The sequence below is a fragment of the Manis javanica genome, chromosome 11, assembly GCF_040802235.1.
Source record: "Manis javanica isolate MJ-LG chromosome 11, MJ_LKY, whole genome shotgun sequence".
Lineage (NCBI taxonomy): Eukaryota > Metazoa > Chordata > Mammalia > Pholidota > Manidae > Manis > Manis javanica.
The window spans coordinates 17853006-17870204 of record NC_133166.1 but is presented as its reverse complement, the minus strand read 5'-3'; the positions used below and the strand labels follow the sequence as shown (position 1 = coordinate 17870204).

At 33.8% G+C, this 17199-nt stretch overlaps 1 protein-coding gene across 4 annotated transcripts in view; it reads right to left on the bottom strand.

Moving 5' to 3' along the window:
- Positions 1–17199, bottom strand: part of RSF1 (remodeling and spacing factor 1) — a 145557-nt gene that overhangs the window by 50396 nt on the left and 77962 nt on the right. For all 4 annotated transcript variants that reach the window (XM_037010606.2, XM_037010605.2, XM_037010607.2 and 1 more), the window contains one exon: positions 7538–7692. In XM_037010606.2, coding sequence (XP_036866501.1) covers positions 7538–7692 — 155 coding nt within the window. The remainder of the gene's footprint in view (positions 1–7537; positions 7693–17199) is intronic.

Below are 17199 nucleotides of genomic sequence, written 5' to 3'. Positions count from 1 at the left end.
TGCTCCCCAATCAGCACAGATATCTTACACATAAGCAGCACTATGGTCTATGACCTATTCATGGCATAAAATTAAAAGAAATGCCAACATCAGTATATTTTCTGTCCTTTATATTAGCTATTTAAGTCAGGCCTGATGTAAAGTTAATGATGGCAATGATAAAAACAGTACATATTCTTTTATTCCCATAAAGGAAAATACACTTGTCTGTATTCATCTGGTCTCTCTATACTCGTTTGGAGCAAAACATTCAATTTAAAAAAAGGATTATTTTGTACCCAATGCAAGGACATTTCAAAACCTGTCCATAAATCTTTAGAGTAAACCCCCATATCATGTCAAAATATCTATGTGTAGCTGTAACAATTAGCACTCTCCTTCTATAGAAGGAGTTACAAGGTCTAATGGCTACAAAGACCATGCAGATAACATAAATGAATGAAATGGGCTGAGGTTTAGAAAAACAAAGTGCTAGAAAAATAATTCAATTATATTTTTACTGAACACAATACAAATGTGCATAATGGTGGCAGTCATGTTTTAAACAGGAAAAAACTTAGTTTTTATATTTTATTTCATAATTCATTAGTCCTTTGATTTGGAATCAGCAACTGGATACTGGATAACTTCATTTTTCTTTTTGGTTATGAAGACAGTGTTGGATCTAGTACTTTGCACTATTACATGCAATACAAAATTTAGTCTTGAGTCATTTCAGAGGAAGCAATGTTTACTACAAAATACTTTATGTCAGAAAACAGATGTTCATGAATGCAGATATTTTTCACACATTGATAGAATTTAGAAAAATGGTTTTGTATACAGGGCATCTACTCTCAGGAGATTCACATGATTTTTGTGGTTGAATGCCATCTTTATTTAGTTTTCAATACTATACTAGTAAACTTTGGTTTGGTAATGTATTCTGTAGCAATTTATTTCACTCAAATATTGCTTACAAAAGGTAAACCAAACATTAATTTTGCTTCTAAATTTGGAATAGAATCCAAATTAAGCAGGACAGACACAATAGAGAAAAGCAAGAAAGAAGATTCAGAAAACCTATTTCAGAATTCAAGCCATTTTTGGATATTAAATGCAGTATAGGAAAGTAGGACAGATTATTCCTTATCTACTACATTTCCTATTGAACCAATTTCATGAAAAATAAGTAAATCAACTCATAAAACTGCAATATCCAAAGTGTTTTAATTGTACTGCCAACCTAATAAAATAAACTATTTGGGAATATGTTAAGTGATAGGGTAATGATTTTTCATGCATGACTTGATTTACATGTAAGACTTTTCCCTCAATACATAAAAAGCCATTTCCTACAGGAACCATATCCCAATTAATTCTCATCATCTAGAAATTCTCATCAATGCTACAAATAAAGAGATCATTACAGGTATTGTCATTAATATCTGTGCTTTCATTGACTACAAAAGAAAAATATAACAAATGACTTAACTTCTTGTCCCATTTGCATCTAGTAATGTATTCATGATGAGCAAGAGTATTTCCAACTGTACTTATATATGCAGATGCTCATTCTAGTTTGACGATTTTGCTACACTCAAACTCAACATTAAAAAGGAAAAAGGTTTGGATACACATGTAATATTTTTTTCTTAAGAACACACAGGTGCACATCATAGCATTTAGAAACTAATCTTAAAATTTCAGTTCTCCCTGTCCTTCCCCAATTTCTCCATCAGGTATCCTTTCCATTACCTGACATTAGTTCTTGCTATGTACTGTTTCATTACACTACATGTATAGATTGAATTATGCCCCCCCAACAAGAATCACGTTAAAGCCCTAATCTCCAGTATGATTACATTTGGAGATACGGCCTTTCGAGAGGTAATTATGTAAGGACAGAGAGAAGTTAGTCATCTGCAAGCCACGAAGAAAGCCCTCACCAGGAACTGAGTCTGCTGGCACCTTGACCTAGGACTTCTGGCCTCCAGAACTGTGAGAAAATAAATTTCTCTGTTTAAGCCACCAAGTCTGCTATTTTCTTATGGCGGACAAAGTATATTAATATATTAAGTTATATTATTTTGCCATGTAGAATTTAAAACTTTCTATCAGATATCATGTTAATAATGGCCACAAGAGAATCATCTGTAGGTTACTTTACCTTTTGTAACTGTAGGAATATTCTTCATTGCTGCAATTAGCCCCTCTCTGCCATTTTTTTCGGCCTGCTTTGTCTTTTTCAATATTTGAAAGAGACATGAATAGAAAACATTTTTTTACTGTAGCTATACCATAAGAAAAACAGAATTTAAGTAACTGGGCCAAGGCTCAATTTTAGGGAACACAAGAGAGGACTATGGTAAATGAGACTGTGAGTCCCATCAAGGAGAAGCGATCATTACTCAGGTACAGCCTATTGCTAACATGTAGAAATGATGGTCCATAGTTACCAACTCTTCTAATTTTCAATTTAAATGATGACAACAAATTCAAATTTTAGTAATTCACATACGGAAATATAGGTTCCCACAAAAATTTGCATGTGAAAGTTCACAGTGGCTTTATTCACAAAAAGCCGAAAAGAGAAAACAACTCATATGTCCATTAACCCATTAACTCATGAATGGTATGTCCATTCAAACAAAATGATATATCCATACAAGGGTATATTATTAGTCATAAAAAGGAATGAAGTATTGGTACATGCCATAATATAAATAAACCTTGAAAGCATTATACCAAGTGAAGGAAATCAGACACAAAGGCTACATACAGTATGATTCCATTTATGAAATGTTCAAAATAGGAAAATCCATAGAGACAGAAAATAGATTAGTGGTTTAGTTCCAGGGGATAGGGACAGGGAAAAATGACCAAGTGACTGCTTAACAGTGGCTGCAAGGTTTCTTTGGGGGTAATAGAAATGTTCTGCGATTAGATAGCAGTAACAATTGCACAGCACTTAGTATTCTAAAAACCACTGAATGGTACACTTTAAAATAGTGAATTTTATCTTAGGTCTTGTTTCTTTAAAACAAAGCAGAAGAAAGACAAGTACCAAATGATTTCACCTATATGTGGAGTATAAGAACAAAGAAAAAAACTGAAGGAACAAAACAGCAGAATCACAGAACCTGGGAATGGACTAACAGTTACCAAAGGGAAAGGGACTGGGGAGGATGGGTGGGAAGGGGGGGGATAAGGAGGGAGAAAAAGAAATGGGGCCTTACGATTAGCATGTATAATGTAGGAGGAGGCACGGGGAGGGCTGTGCAACACAGAGAAGACAAGTAGTGATTCCGCAGCATCTTACTATGCTGATGGACAGTGACTGTAGTGGGGTTTGTGGGGGGGACTTGGTGAAGGGGGAGCCTAGGAAACATAATGTTCCTCATGTAAAAAAAAAAATCTGATGAGGTAAAAAAAAAACAAACAAAGCAGCACTGTACAAACCAAAATAAACATGTTTTTAGGCCAAATTAGGTTTGCAAGCTTCCAATTTATAACTTCTATTTTTTATTGGAGAGATTCTCAAATGATATTCTTCTCATTCTATTTACAGGCAGAAGTGTATGACTATAAAAATTAACAATAGGGGAGACTTTTTCCAATTAGCAAAAAATAACTACATTAAAAGTGAGGATTTGCCTCAACTTTATTTTCCCCATAAAAATTCCTCATCAACTTCAGACCCTCTAAAGTTAGAATACAGATCTAATATGGAGTGAAAATATATATTAAATTTCATGGTGTCCTATAAGCACAGTAACTTTCAAGCAGTATAACTCCTGAAATGATATCCTAGGTCTTAAACAGACACAGAAGAGCTTAGAAATATATCATAGTCTGAGAATTACAATTTAGTATGTATTTGAGAGCTTCAAGTTTGGTAGTATGACTGATCCTAATAATACAAGTAGGATAAAAGAAGTATAATTGTTAGTAGAGCTTAGAAAAGGGATCAAGAAGGTGGGATTCCAGATGGCTCTGAGGAATAACTAGAATTTCATCTCAGGGAGATAAAAGCATGATAAAGACACAGGAGGAATGCCCAAGACATATGGAGAAAATAAAGGCATGTAGAAAATCTGGAACCAGTGATCATGTAAGGAAACAGTAGGAGGTAACACTGGAAAGATAGATTTAAGCCAGACTGTGAGATTCTGAATGTCACTTAAAGAAATTCAGACTTTTTCAGAAGGCAATTCTAATTATCTTTGAAACAAAAAGTCAATTTAATTATTCAGTCAGTGAATTTTTTTAGGCTGTATGATGCCATTTTTGGATCTCTTTGCCTACTTTTACAGGTAATGCATTTCTTCTAAGCACCCACACAAAAAGTAATTTTACTAAGGATAGATACAAAGTATGACAATTTAACTATGAGTAAAGAAAAAATCTATTTTAGTTGCAAGAAGAAGAGTGGCTGTTTTATTCTCTTTCCAGTTCCTATTTATTTTTCCTTCTTGATGTCCAATTTCAAAATATCCAACCACACAACTGTTAACTTTGGTCATGTTTTGACTTACTACTCTAACTACTACATATCTAACTGCTTAGTAGTCTCTAGGACTGTTCCCAGTTTTCAACCTACTCCCCTCCACCCTTCCCTGAGTAAGGGCAATGTTTATTTATATCTGAGAGTAATAAAAAATGAGAAGCCAGAATCACATTTCTTTGGACTTGCCATGGAACAGAACACATTACTCTATACCTGAGAGCATGGAGTGAGAGACAGGGCTTTGGTGGCTGCATAAAACTGTCTATTTATACAAATTATGTGTAAGTACAGCATCAAAAGTACACAGATTCTGGAGGATGACTATCAGCTGCCCTGGTTTGAATACTGGTTATGCCACTAACAGGCCATGTGACCCTGGTAAAGTTACTTAAAGCTCTCCTTGTCTCACTTCTCCCTTCTGAAAAAAAGAAAATAGTAATGTAATACCTAATAAGGTGGTTGTAAAGATGCCAGTTCTTAATAAATAGGAAGGGCTGAGAACAGTACTTGGCACATGGTAAACAGTATATGTGTTAGCTATTTTATACACTGTAGTGTAAGCTTCACAAAGTGTAAGCTTTGTTTAATGAACTCCCATGTTTGGCACATAGTTGGCACACAACAAATACTGAATGAATGAGTGAAATTTCTTATTCAAAGGAACATTTGCTGTTAGACTAAGAGAAACAGGAAGACATTATTTAAAGGAGAAAGCAGAAAAACAAAGAGGGTTAAATGTCTCGCTCCTCCGCCTTTACTTTTTCAAGGGATGTCCTCTTTCAAGCACTTTTTCTTAATTGTGTTGAATGTTTGTGCATTAGCATTCACTGAAGAATATTTTTGAACTGTGGTCTGAAAGCCTTGTGCCTGTCTCCAAGGTTAGGAGAAGACCACCCCTCTAGCCCTGCTGCTTACAGTGAGGTCCTCTGACCAGCAGAACCAGCACCGTCGTGGGTTCCCATGGAAACGGCAGATTGGCAGCACCACAAAAGACTGACTGAATCAGCTTCTTCATTTAAAAAAGATTCCCAGGTAAACAGCATGCACATTAAGATAAGAGAAGTACAGTTCTAGATCACTCTAATTAAAGAGGACAGGCAATACAATGATCAGGGTTCTAATCTAGGCTGTGACACTACCATCCATACGACTCAGGGCAAGTCTCTAAGCTTCTCTACTGCTCATCTGTAAAGCTGAAATACTAACGGTAGCTACCTCTAAGAACTGTTATGACAATTAAATGAACATGCATGTGTACCACTTGGCAGACTGTAAAGAAACAGGTCACACCCAATAAATGTTAGCTGCTGTATTGTTGAAATCCACCCCCCTACTGTAAGGCCCCACAGTGAAATTTTAGAATTAAATACTAGGAAGAGCTCAGCTTTACTGAGGAAATTGTTTTGTTTTTCTTTCTAATTTAAACTACACAATGGGTATTCTTTAAGGTCAGTGTCAAATTTAAGTTCACCTAGTAGGAATAACTGCCTCTTAAGTCACTATAATCTTGATCTCTTTTTCCAATTTACATTGTCTCTGGTCTTGATTTTAAGTGTGTTTCAGAATAAGCAATATGTGAATGAATGACCAAATGAACAACTAATATGAAGTCTAAACTTAGAACAAATCCTTAGGGAAGGTTACTTAAAATTCTTGGAAATTCAGTAGGGTATTAAGAGTACTTTAAAATTATTAAGCTTCACTGAAGTAGTCTATAAACTTAAATTTTAATGGATAGAAATAATTTTTCAAATCAGAAATATGGCTTGTAAATAACATCACCACAGATACTTGAAGTCATATAAACAATGATGAAGACAATAATCAAGGCTTTTGCTCAATTGCTTAATATGTAAGAACATATCCTACATTAAAAGGCATAGTTACTTGTCCTCAAGCAATGCTTAAAAAAGGGGACGACTTAAGTTAGAAATGGTTACCACAAGCTAGTAAATAACGTAAGAACATACTGCTTTCAGATTCTAACCAAAACAGGAAACTAAAAGCAAAGGAAGAAAGTATGATAAAGAGACCAAATTCCTTCCTCTATCATTAAAAGGTATGTTATCAACACAAAGTATTAACTAAAACAATGTTAGACATAATTTCAGTTTGTTTCTTTCCTTCTAAAAAGGTTAGGATTTGATCTGCTTATTTAAGCAAATATAAAAACTCATCAGGAAGTCAGATTTAATAATTACATTTACTATATACTATAAGAGTTCGCTAAGTTTAACCAAGACCCTCAAAAAATTAAAAATAGTACTACCATATGATCCGGCAATTCCACTTCTAGGTATATACCTGAAAGTGAAAGCAGTGATTTAAACAGATATTTGTACACCCATGTTCACAGCAGTATTATTCACAACAGCCAAAAGTGAAAGAAACCCAACTGTCCACTGACAGATGAATGAACAAAATATGGTATATATGTATAGTAGAATATTATTCAGCCTTAAAAAGGAAGAAAATTCTGATACGTTACAACATGGATGAACACTGAAGACATGCTCAGTGAAATAAGCCAGTCACAAATGGACAAATACTGTATGATTTCTCTAATACAAGGTTCCTAGCCAAATTCATAGAGACAGAAGGTAGAAAGATGATGCCAGGGGCTGGAGGGAGGGGAAAGTGGTGGGGAGTTAGTGCTTAATGGGTGCAGAGTTTCAGCTGGGGAGATGATGGTGGCATGTACACATACTTAGTGCCAAAGAACTGTATATTTAAAAGATGGTTAAAAAGATAAATTTATGTCTTGCATATTTTACCATCATATTTTAACAAAAGAGCTCACTAAGTATCTTTGCATTCTTATATTAGTAAAAGATACTATGTTTTTTCTCTGAATTTTTATATAAAATTTTATATGTTTTAAATAAAAGAGCAAAGTACAATTTTTTTCACTGAAAAATCAACCTCCTTTTACAGAAAGGCTTCCAATTTTTCAAATAGAGAGAATTTCAATTTATACATAGTTGGGAAGAGGAGTGGAAGAAGAAAAGAAATTACAAAACAAAGTAAAAGAAAACACACAAAAAAAACCTTGTTTAGGTGTTTCTTCCTCCTTCTTAGTCTCCTCATCCTCTAAGCTGGGACTTTCCCGGGAAGAGTTGTCCTGTTGGTTAGAGTTTTTCAATAGTACAGGATCAATTTGTGCTTTCAGGAGTGCAAGAGTCTCAGCCAATTCGTTTCGATTCCTAAACAAGAGTGAAAGTAAGCATAAAAACCATTCTTCTACTCTAAAGAGCTTTCAGAATAATAAATATTAGAAATTAAAATTAAAGAAAGAAAAACACATTAAAAACACCCAAAACACTGTTACAGCTCACCCTACTTAATCTTGAACTTAATAAAATTAAGTATTAGGAATGAATACATACTAAAATATAAAGTATACTATTCCCCAAGAAAGAATCTTAGATCATTTTCCCTATTGATGGAAATGGCAATGCAAATCTCTTTTGGTGAAAGGAACAGTAGCAACAAAATTAAACAAAAATCAAGGTTTGTTTTTTTTAAAGGACTCCGCCATTTCTAAGGAATGCAAAAATCAAGGTAAAATTTACTTGAAGAAGCATTTCTTAAAAACTAAATGATTGTTCTTGATACATTTGGAAATAAGAACTCTTCTCCACCTGCAGAGAGAATAATATTTGTTATTGTTATAAAATTATGATCCAGTCTTTCTGAGTAATCATGGAAAAATATCAGCTCTAATAAACAGTTCAAAAACCTAAGGATTCAGGATACTGATGATGCTGTTCTATCAATTATAGTTTATAACTACATTACAGGAATTCAATTTTTGTAAAAAATGTAAGAATATTCCAAATAAATGTGACTTTAATTAATAGATTCTCTATTTTTACTATCAAACCATGGGCATGGTATGGTCAATTTAAGTGCCACTTATAAACAAGAAAACTGACTTGGATATTTTTCCTGCTCATAGAAGCTATAACAGTGAAGATAAAAAGGAAACCCTGGACTGAGTTGGGAAACATAGTTCAAGATTGGGCACTGAGCTAATCATCACTATGATCTTCCCATCTCAGTTTTCAAAGCACATGCACTGTACCTTCTGGTCTTAAGATGAAATTACTTGTTTTCTTATCTGTCATTCCATGTGTCCTCTGTCCTATCTCTTTCCTCCTCCATCCCAGCTAAACTCTACTACCTGAAAGCAAGGAAACTGCCTTACGAAATAGGCTCTAAAATAATGTTTATTGAATTAATAGAATCCTGTTCCTAAACTAAATGTGTCCCTGGACAGGTCAGATCATACATGGAGCTTCTTCATCTAAAAGGTAAAAGAACAGATTCTCTCCAGTATTACTAAATTGGCCTCAAAAGGAAAATAACATACTTGCCACTAACAGAGATTTTTCAGAAATTAAGATGGCAACCATTTTGTCATTGTATATGGGAATGAACAAGGTTTACACGTATTATAAATGTTGTGCATCGGAATGAATTCACATGACTACATATGTTATAAATATCATATGAACATACACAATAAAATGAAGTTTTAGAATTACAATTGCAGAAGGTCAGATTTAGATGCCCTTCAAGAGCCTGTTTGGTACTGCTTCCACTTCACAAAAAAGGAAAATTAAAACCTAGAGACATTAAATCAATTTAAATTTGGCAAAGTTCCTATTTAACCATTACACCAACCTGTTTCTAACCTAAGGCTCTACTCAAATAATGTTATTACTTCTTATATTTCACTGAGAATTCCGTATGTAGTAAGTGCCTCAATCTATTTGTTATTTTTTGATCATGTGGTAACTGAAGAATACATTGACGTTTTTTACTATACCTGTTTTAAAAAGATTCCAAACATTACAAGAGAACGTAATTGCTAGAAAACCCAGGTGAATTATTTCTACTACTCTAAGGAACAAAGGAAGTTAGCAGAAAAATTTACCAAAGAACTCCCTAAAAGGCTTTTAACCTGACTACTGTTAAAAGGCAAGCCTAATGTAATCATTACTATATGAACACAGAAAACCACCCATTTTTGAATTTCTCCTATTTTGATCTAACAATTAGATTTAGTATGCTAAGTACATTTTAATATTCCTCAATTTGAACTACTTTGAGGGAATTTTTATAAATATACACATATTTAAATTACATCCAAATTTCTTACTATTATCTCCAAGATCTTGCAGTGTAGACTATGGACTCTTAAAAACAATCAGTTGTTCTGTCCTCCCTCCATTTCTTTTCTCTATTTCTTTACTCGAGTGTATTAAATCAGATATATCCCTCCAAAATACCATGCTGTCTTAGGATGACAAGGTGTGCATACTTCTGTTCTCTTAGCCTGGAATGTGTCCCCATTGCTAACCCTGACTACTCTTTGAAAGAGAAGCAGAGAATAGATCAATGAATGCATACCCATACAAAGGAATATTATTTAGCTATAAAATGGAATGAAGTGCTGATTCTAACTACATAGACGAACCTTAAAAACAATATGCTATCTAAAAGAAGCCAGACACAAAGGCCATATATTGTGTAATTCTATGTATGTGAAATAGGCAAGTTATAGAAACAGAAAGTAGATATGGCTGCCACAGGCTGGGGAAAGAATGGTGAATAATTGCTAATGTACAAATATGGGGTTTCTTTGTGGGATGTAGAAAATGTCCTAGAGTTAGTGATGGTGGCTGCACAACTCTGTGAATATATTAAAAACCACTGAATTGCATGAAAAAAATGATGGTGGCTTGGACAAGAATGCAGTTATCAAGGGGATTAAGAATAATCAAACACTGGATACATTTTGCATAGAGGGCAGACTGAATTTGCTGACAGAGTAGATATGAAGTGAGAGAAAAAGAAAAGTGAAGGATGTGCCTCCAAGGTTTTGGATCCAAGCACCGAAAGGATGTGGTTGCTATTAACTAAGAAAGGACAAACATGTTGAGATGGAAAGTTATGAAATTCAGCTCTGGGCAGATTGACTCATCTTGACTTTACAGATCTCAACAGATTCTAAACTTACTTTTTCCTATTTGTACCTAAAGTTAATTTAGACTTTGGTAAAATGGAGAATATCACTCTAATTATTATATTGTGGAATATTGTTTCCCCTAAAGTTTCTTCAGGGTATGAGTTAGTGGTAGGGATTAAATCTTTCAGCTCCTTAAGGAGCTTTTTGTATTTTGGGGGAAGATAGAAAATGACAATACAATCTGTGATGGAGAGATCATCCCCTTGTGCTATGCAAGAAGCAGATAACTAACACATACATGGCTGAAGATGATGCCTGTGCGTGGCTTTGTTTTTGTTTTGTCTGTTTTGTTTTTATTGAATAGGACAGTCTGCTCAACTGCTTCTGAAAGATTTAATCCCTACCACTAACTCATACCCTGAAGAAACTTTAATTTCATAACTTGTGTTGGGAGATGTGTGCACTTCCATGGCCTGAGAGACTATTTCCTTCCCAAATTGGGGACGTGTGATCATTCTTCATCCCCTTGGGTTCCAACACAAGGGACCCAAGGAAGACAACACCAAGACATACCATTAAAATGGCAAAGATCAAGGGCAAGAACAGATCATTAAAAGCAGCCAGAGAGAGAAAAAAGATCACCAGGCTATCATCATACTTCTCAGCAGAAACCTCACAGGCCAGAAGGGAGTGGCACGATATGTTCAATGCAATGAAACAGAAGGGCCTTGAACCAAGAATAGTCTACCCAGCAAGATTATCATTTAAATATGAAGGAGGGATTAAACAATTTCAAGATAAGCAAAAGTTGAGTGAATATACCTCCCACAAATCATCTTTACAGTGTATTTTAAAGGGACTGCTCGAGACGGAAGTGTGACTAAAGCTAATAGCTGTCCATCAGAGAAAATAAAACCAAACTAAAGGAAGTAGACCAATTAAATACTAACCAAATGCAAAATTAAAACAGCTACCTACAAAGTCAGTCAAGGGATACACAAAGAGTATAGAATATGAAACCTAACATATACAGAGTGGAGAAGGAAGAAAAAGGGAGGAAAAAAAAATCTTCATATTGTGTTTATAATAGCATAATAAGCGAATTAAGTTAGACTGTTTGATAGTAAAGGAGCTGTCCTTGAACCTTTGGTAACCACGAATCCAAAGCCTGCAATGGCAATGAGTACAGATCTATCGATAATCACCCTAAATGTAAATGGACTGAATGCACCAATCAAAAGACATAGTTACAGAATGAATAAAAAAGCAAGGCCCATCTATATGCTGCCTACAAGAGCCTCACTTCAAACCCAAAGACATACACAGACTACAAGTGAAGGGATGGAAAAAGGTATTTCATGCAAACAATAGGGAGGAAAAAGCAGATGTTGCAGTACTTGTATCAGACAAAATAGACTTCAAAACAAAGAAAGTAACAAGAGACAAAGGACATTATATAATGATAAAGGGGTCAGGTCCAACGAGAGGATATAACCATTATAAATATCTAAGCACCCAACACAGGAGTACCCAAAAATATGCAACAAATACTAACAGAATTAAAGGGGGAAATAGAATGCAATGTATTCATTTTAGGAGACTTCAACACACTACTCCAAAGGACAGATCAACCAGACAGAAAATAAATAAGGAGATAAACACTGAACAATACATTAAAACAGATGGACCTAACAGACATCTACAGAACACTCCACCCAAAAGCAGCAAGATACATATTCTTCACAAGTGCACATGGAACATTTTCCAGAAGAGTCCACATACTAGGCCATAAAAAGAGCCTTGGCCCATTCAAAAAGTTTGAAATTTTACCAAACAACTTCTCAGATCACAAAGGTATGAAACTAGAAATAAATTGTACAAAGAAAACAAAGTGACTCACAAACACATGGAGCTTAACAACATGCTCATAAATAATCAATGGATCAATGACCAAATTAAAACTGAGATCAAGCAGTGTATGTAAACAAATGAAAACAGCTCAACACCCCAACTTCTGTAGGACATAGTGAAGGCAGTTCTAAGAAGAAAGTATATAGCAATCCAGGCCTATTTAAAGAAGGAAGAACAATCCCAAATGAACAGTCAAAATTCACAATTATTGAAACTGGAAAAAGAAGAACAAATGAGGTCCAAAGTCAGTAGAAGGAGGGACATAGTAAAGATCAGAGAAGAAATAAATAAAATTGAGAAGAATAAAACAATAGAAAAAATTAATGAAACCAAAAGCTGGTTCTTTGAAAAATAAACAAAATAATCTATGTATCTCCTATTTTTCTTATCTTACTGTATTAGCTAGGGCTTCCAGTATGCTATTGAAGAGGAATTATGAGAGGAGATATCCTTGCCTTGTTCTTGATCTTAGTAGGAAAGTTTCAAGTTTCTCCCCATTAAATATGATGTTAGATGTAGGTTCTTTGTAGACATTCTTTCTCAAGTTAAAGAAGTTCCCCTCTTTTTCTAGTTAATGAATTTTTCTTAAACATTAGTGAGTGGATTTTATCAAATGGTTTTTCTACATCTATTGTTTAATCATGTGACTGACTTTTCTTCTCTAGCCTGTTCACTGATGGATTACCTTAATTGATTTTCGAATGATGCACTAGCCTTGCATACCTGATATAATTCCTACTTGGTTGTGGTATATTCTCTTTATGCATTGTTGGATTTAATTTGCTAGTATTTTTTGAGGATTTTTGCATCTATGTTCATGAGAGGTGTTGGTCTATATTTTTATTGTAATGTCTTTGTTTGAATTAGGGTAATGCTGGGCCTCACACAAGTTAGGAATTATTCCCTTTTCTTCTATCTTCTAAAAGAGATTAAAGAGAATTGGTATAATTTCTTATTTATGTTTAGTAGAATTCACTAGTGAATCCATCTAGGCATGGTGATTTCTGCTTTAGAGAGTTATTAATTATTGATCCAATTTCTTTTAAAAGATACAGGCCTGCCCATATTGTCTATTTCTTCTGGTGTGAGTTTGGCAAATTGTGTCTTTCATGGAATTGGTTCATTTCATCTAGTTATCAAATTTGTGGGTAGAGTTGTTCACAGTATTTATTTAATATCCTTTTAATGTCCACGGGCTCTATAATGATGTTCCTTTCTCTTACCTCTGATATTAGTAATTTGTATCCCCTCTTTCTGTTTTCTTAGTTAGCCTGGCTAGTGGCTTAGTTAGCCTGCTCATTTTATTGATGTTTTCAAAGAACCAACCTTTGCTTTATATATGTTTATGCTATAAATTAAACTCTAAACACTGGTATTGCTGCAAATTTTCAAACACACGTTTTGATATATTGTATTTTCATTTCCACTTAATTCAAAATATTTAAAAAATTCTCTTGATCGTTTTTCTTTGACTCATGTGTTATTTAAGAAGTATGATATTTAATCTCTAAGTATCTGGGGATTTCACAGCTATTTTTCTATTACTGATTTCTACCTTAAATCCATTGTGATCTGAGAGTAGACACTGTATGTTTTCTAGATATTAAATTTTCAGAAGATTAAATACATAAATGTTCCTTTTTGGTGGATTCCTATTTTTAGAAAAAAGATCCATTTGATTTTTAAGTTGCAAAGTTCAGTTGCATTTCTAAATTTATTAATCACTAGGAAGGCTGACTTAATAAAAAAATAGAGTTCTAAAGACTACCTAACTTTTGTTACATAATCTTCTTTGAAGGATTACAAAGAAACATGTTTCCAACACCAGAAATCTCCAAGAAAATACGTGTTACTTATTAAGAAAGTTTCAAACAAGAGAAGCAAACTTTTCATTACACAATAAAAATAATATTCACTAGTGAAAAAAAGAATCAAACACAATCTATTAAATGAAAGTCAAAATTCTATTGTTTTACTTGCTTTTATAACCCTGAGTTTCTAAAATTATTTCTTGTTAAAAAAGGTTACTGTCTCCTTCAAAACTCCACTTAACATAAACCTGCAAGTTTAGAAAATGCTTTTGACAGCCAAAAGAAAATCACTCCTCTGCAATATAAAAAAAAGCAAATGTTCTCACTTCTATAAGCTTGGTTCTACCTCCCCATAATTTCTATCCACAGATCCTGGCTCAGCCCTGAAGAGAAATACTCTTACACAAATCAATCCAGTAAATGTTTCAAGACAGTTATATCTTCCTCAAGTTCTGCTAGATGAAGCATTTTCAGTTCGCTCTATCAACTTCTTTGTGATTCTTCCTGTAAAAGACTTACTCTACTATATCAATATTCTTAGAGTTTGACATCCAAATCTAAATACTATACTCTAGGAAGTATCTCATCAAGACCAAGTAAGATGATACTCTACATTATTTTGGGTGCCTTAAGTATTTTACTGACAACTAAGATCTCGATTTTGGGGAGAGGCAATAACAACACAATGTATTTCATATTCAACTCTGACAAAAATGAGAGACCTATCTGTATAAGACAGTTCACATTTATTAAAAGTAGTATTGCTGTGTTGAGTTAAAGCTAACTGAAATGCCATGTCACAGGATGTATCTTTTTAAGAGGTATAAACAGACCAAATTGAGAATTTGTGGATAACTATGCTACTTTCACAGAAAACATACATATTAAATACAACTAAGAGCTACAACTTACAATGTAAAGGAATTCACAGGTGCCTGAAATTCACCTAGAGAGTCCAGAGCTGTACTATTCATTACTACATCCCCAACTGCTCTGCACAATGCTTATTACACAAGTAGGTATTAATTTAATTTAGTGAAATAAAGGAACATCAATCAGTGTGACAGTCAGGTGTTTAGAATTTGGTTTTAACTACCTGAAATCAGAGTTAATAAATCCCATGGTTTCTTAATGGTCCCAGATAATACCACACATTTGGGGAAAGCTGCCTGGTACATCTGCAGATAGGAATACACATATTCACAGATGTTCTTCAAAAAGGCTAAAAATAACCTGGCACCAGTTCTCAATGGAAATCTGTGTTTGTGAAGATGAGAAAATTGTTCAGGCATTCTATATAAGCATTTGCTTCTGAATAACTACTACATACACCATTTTATGTCTATCATAGTCAGATTTTCAAACATGGAAAGATTACCCAAAAATAAGCAGAAGCACAAAATAAAACTTGGAAGAACATAAAGGATGAGAATAGGTGACAGTGGCATCTTTGGAATTTTGCCCTTTCCTCATTCTGCTAATAAACATTTCTTCTACAAAGAAACTAAGTTGCAGTCTTTGGGGCTAGAATTAGAAGACAAGCCAATAGTCAAAAAGGTTGGGAGAAAAGGAACAACTTTTTTTGAGCATATATTATGGTCCTAGTATGATTTCTCATATATTCCTTACAGTAACTTTATTGGGGAAGTAGTATCATCCTCATTTTAGAGTGTGGGAAAGATAGGATCAGGGAAATGAAGTAATCTCTCTACAGATATACAGTAAGCAGAAGAACCCAGATTTCAACAGTTACTTTCTCTCACTTTGTTAAATAAGGGTATAATCTACTTAAAACAGTGTACATTAGATAGAAGTTGCTTTAAGCATATATGACTGATCAATTACAATTGTAAATATTCTCCTGCATTACACTGTCTTCATCTACAAAGTGGGAGAGAGTATCTCTTAAACATCTATGTAAGACTGATACATAGGAGATAGTAGAAGAGGTGGTAAAACATGAAGAACAGAACCTCATTCAGTGTACATGTTCATAGGGAGAGATGTTGAGTAAATTTTACTTCACCAACTACTCTGCTAATCTCCACTTAGTAAATTTATTACATGGAGAACCATATAGTATGTTAAAAGGGTACTTATAAAAAACACTCCCCCCTGAGCTCATTTAATTCACATTATTCTTAGGGAATGAAAATTAAGTTTCCCTGACCCAAATAAATATTCTAAATTTTTACAGATTCTCTTCAAAACATTAATAAATAATTACTAATAAAAATCTGCTAAAATTAAAAATGAGTAAAACAGAAATGAGTTAAAGTCAAAGGAATTTGCAGACGCCAGTGGTTATATGGCCACTAGTTCTACCTTAGTTATAAATCCCCTGGTATTTTTCATAATTAATATAAACTGTGCGTATTAGTGGAATAAATTCTAAATCAAGTTCCAAAAAACAGAAAGTCTGAGACACAAAAGTTCTGAGTAACAGTCTCAGTGTCACAGATTTTTAAAAGTTGTTTTATTTCAAGGTTGTACATTAAATGTTTCTGTTCAAATATATGGGTCAATACAAATAAACCAAGATTTTTTAAAAAGGACAATGGAAAAAAGCATGATGCTCCTCAAATTTCTTCCAGAACCCCAATAAAGTAGTGTACACACAGTAAAAATTGAAAATATACTAAAGTATCAAGATGAATTGGCCAAATTAAAATAATGAGTAATAAATAAATAATGCCTAATAGAGAACAATAGCTAAGAACCAAAAAACACTTTACTTGTATTTTTTATGGTTTTTTCTGTGCATATTATCCATGCACTATATTTCTCAGATTCCAGCTATATGAAGTACAAGGTTTTACATACTGAAATGGACCACACTGCTAAGTATATTTATTTATTTGATAAATAATTAAGTTCCTGGTATGGCTATAGTGCTGAGCACTAGGTTAGGTCCTGCAAATTCCCCAGCCTCACAAAAAAGGACAACCCCAGCTTCAGAGATTATATTCCACTAGAGAAGAGATTGAAATAAGAAACATGCAAATAAATGTAAA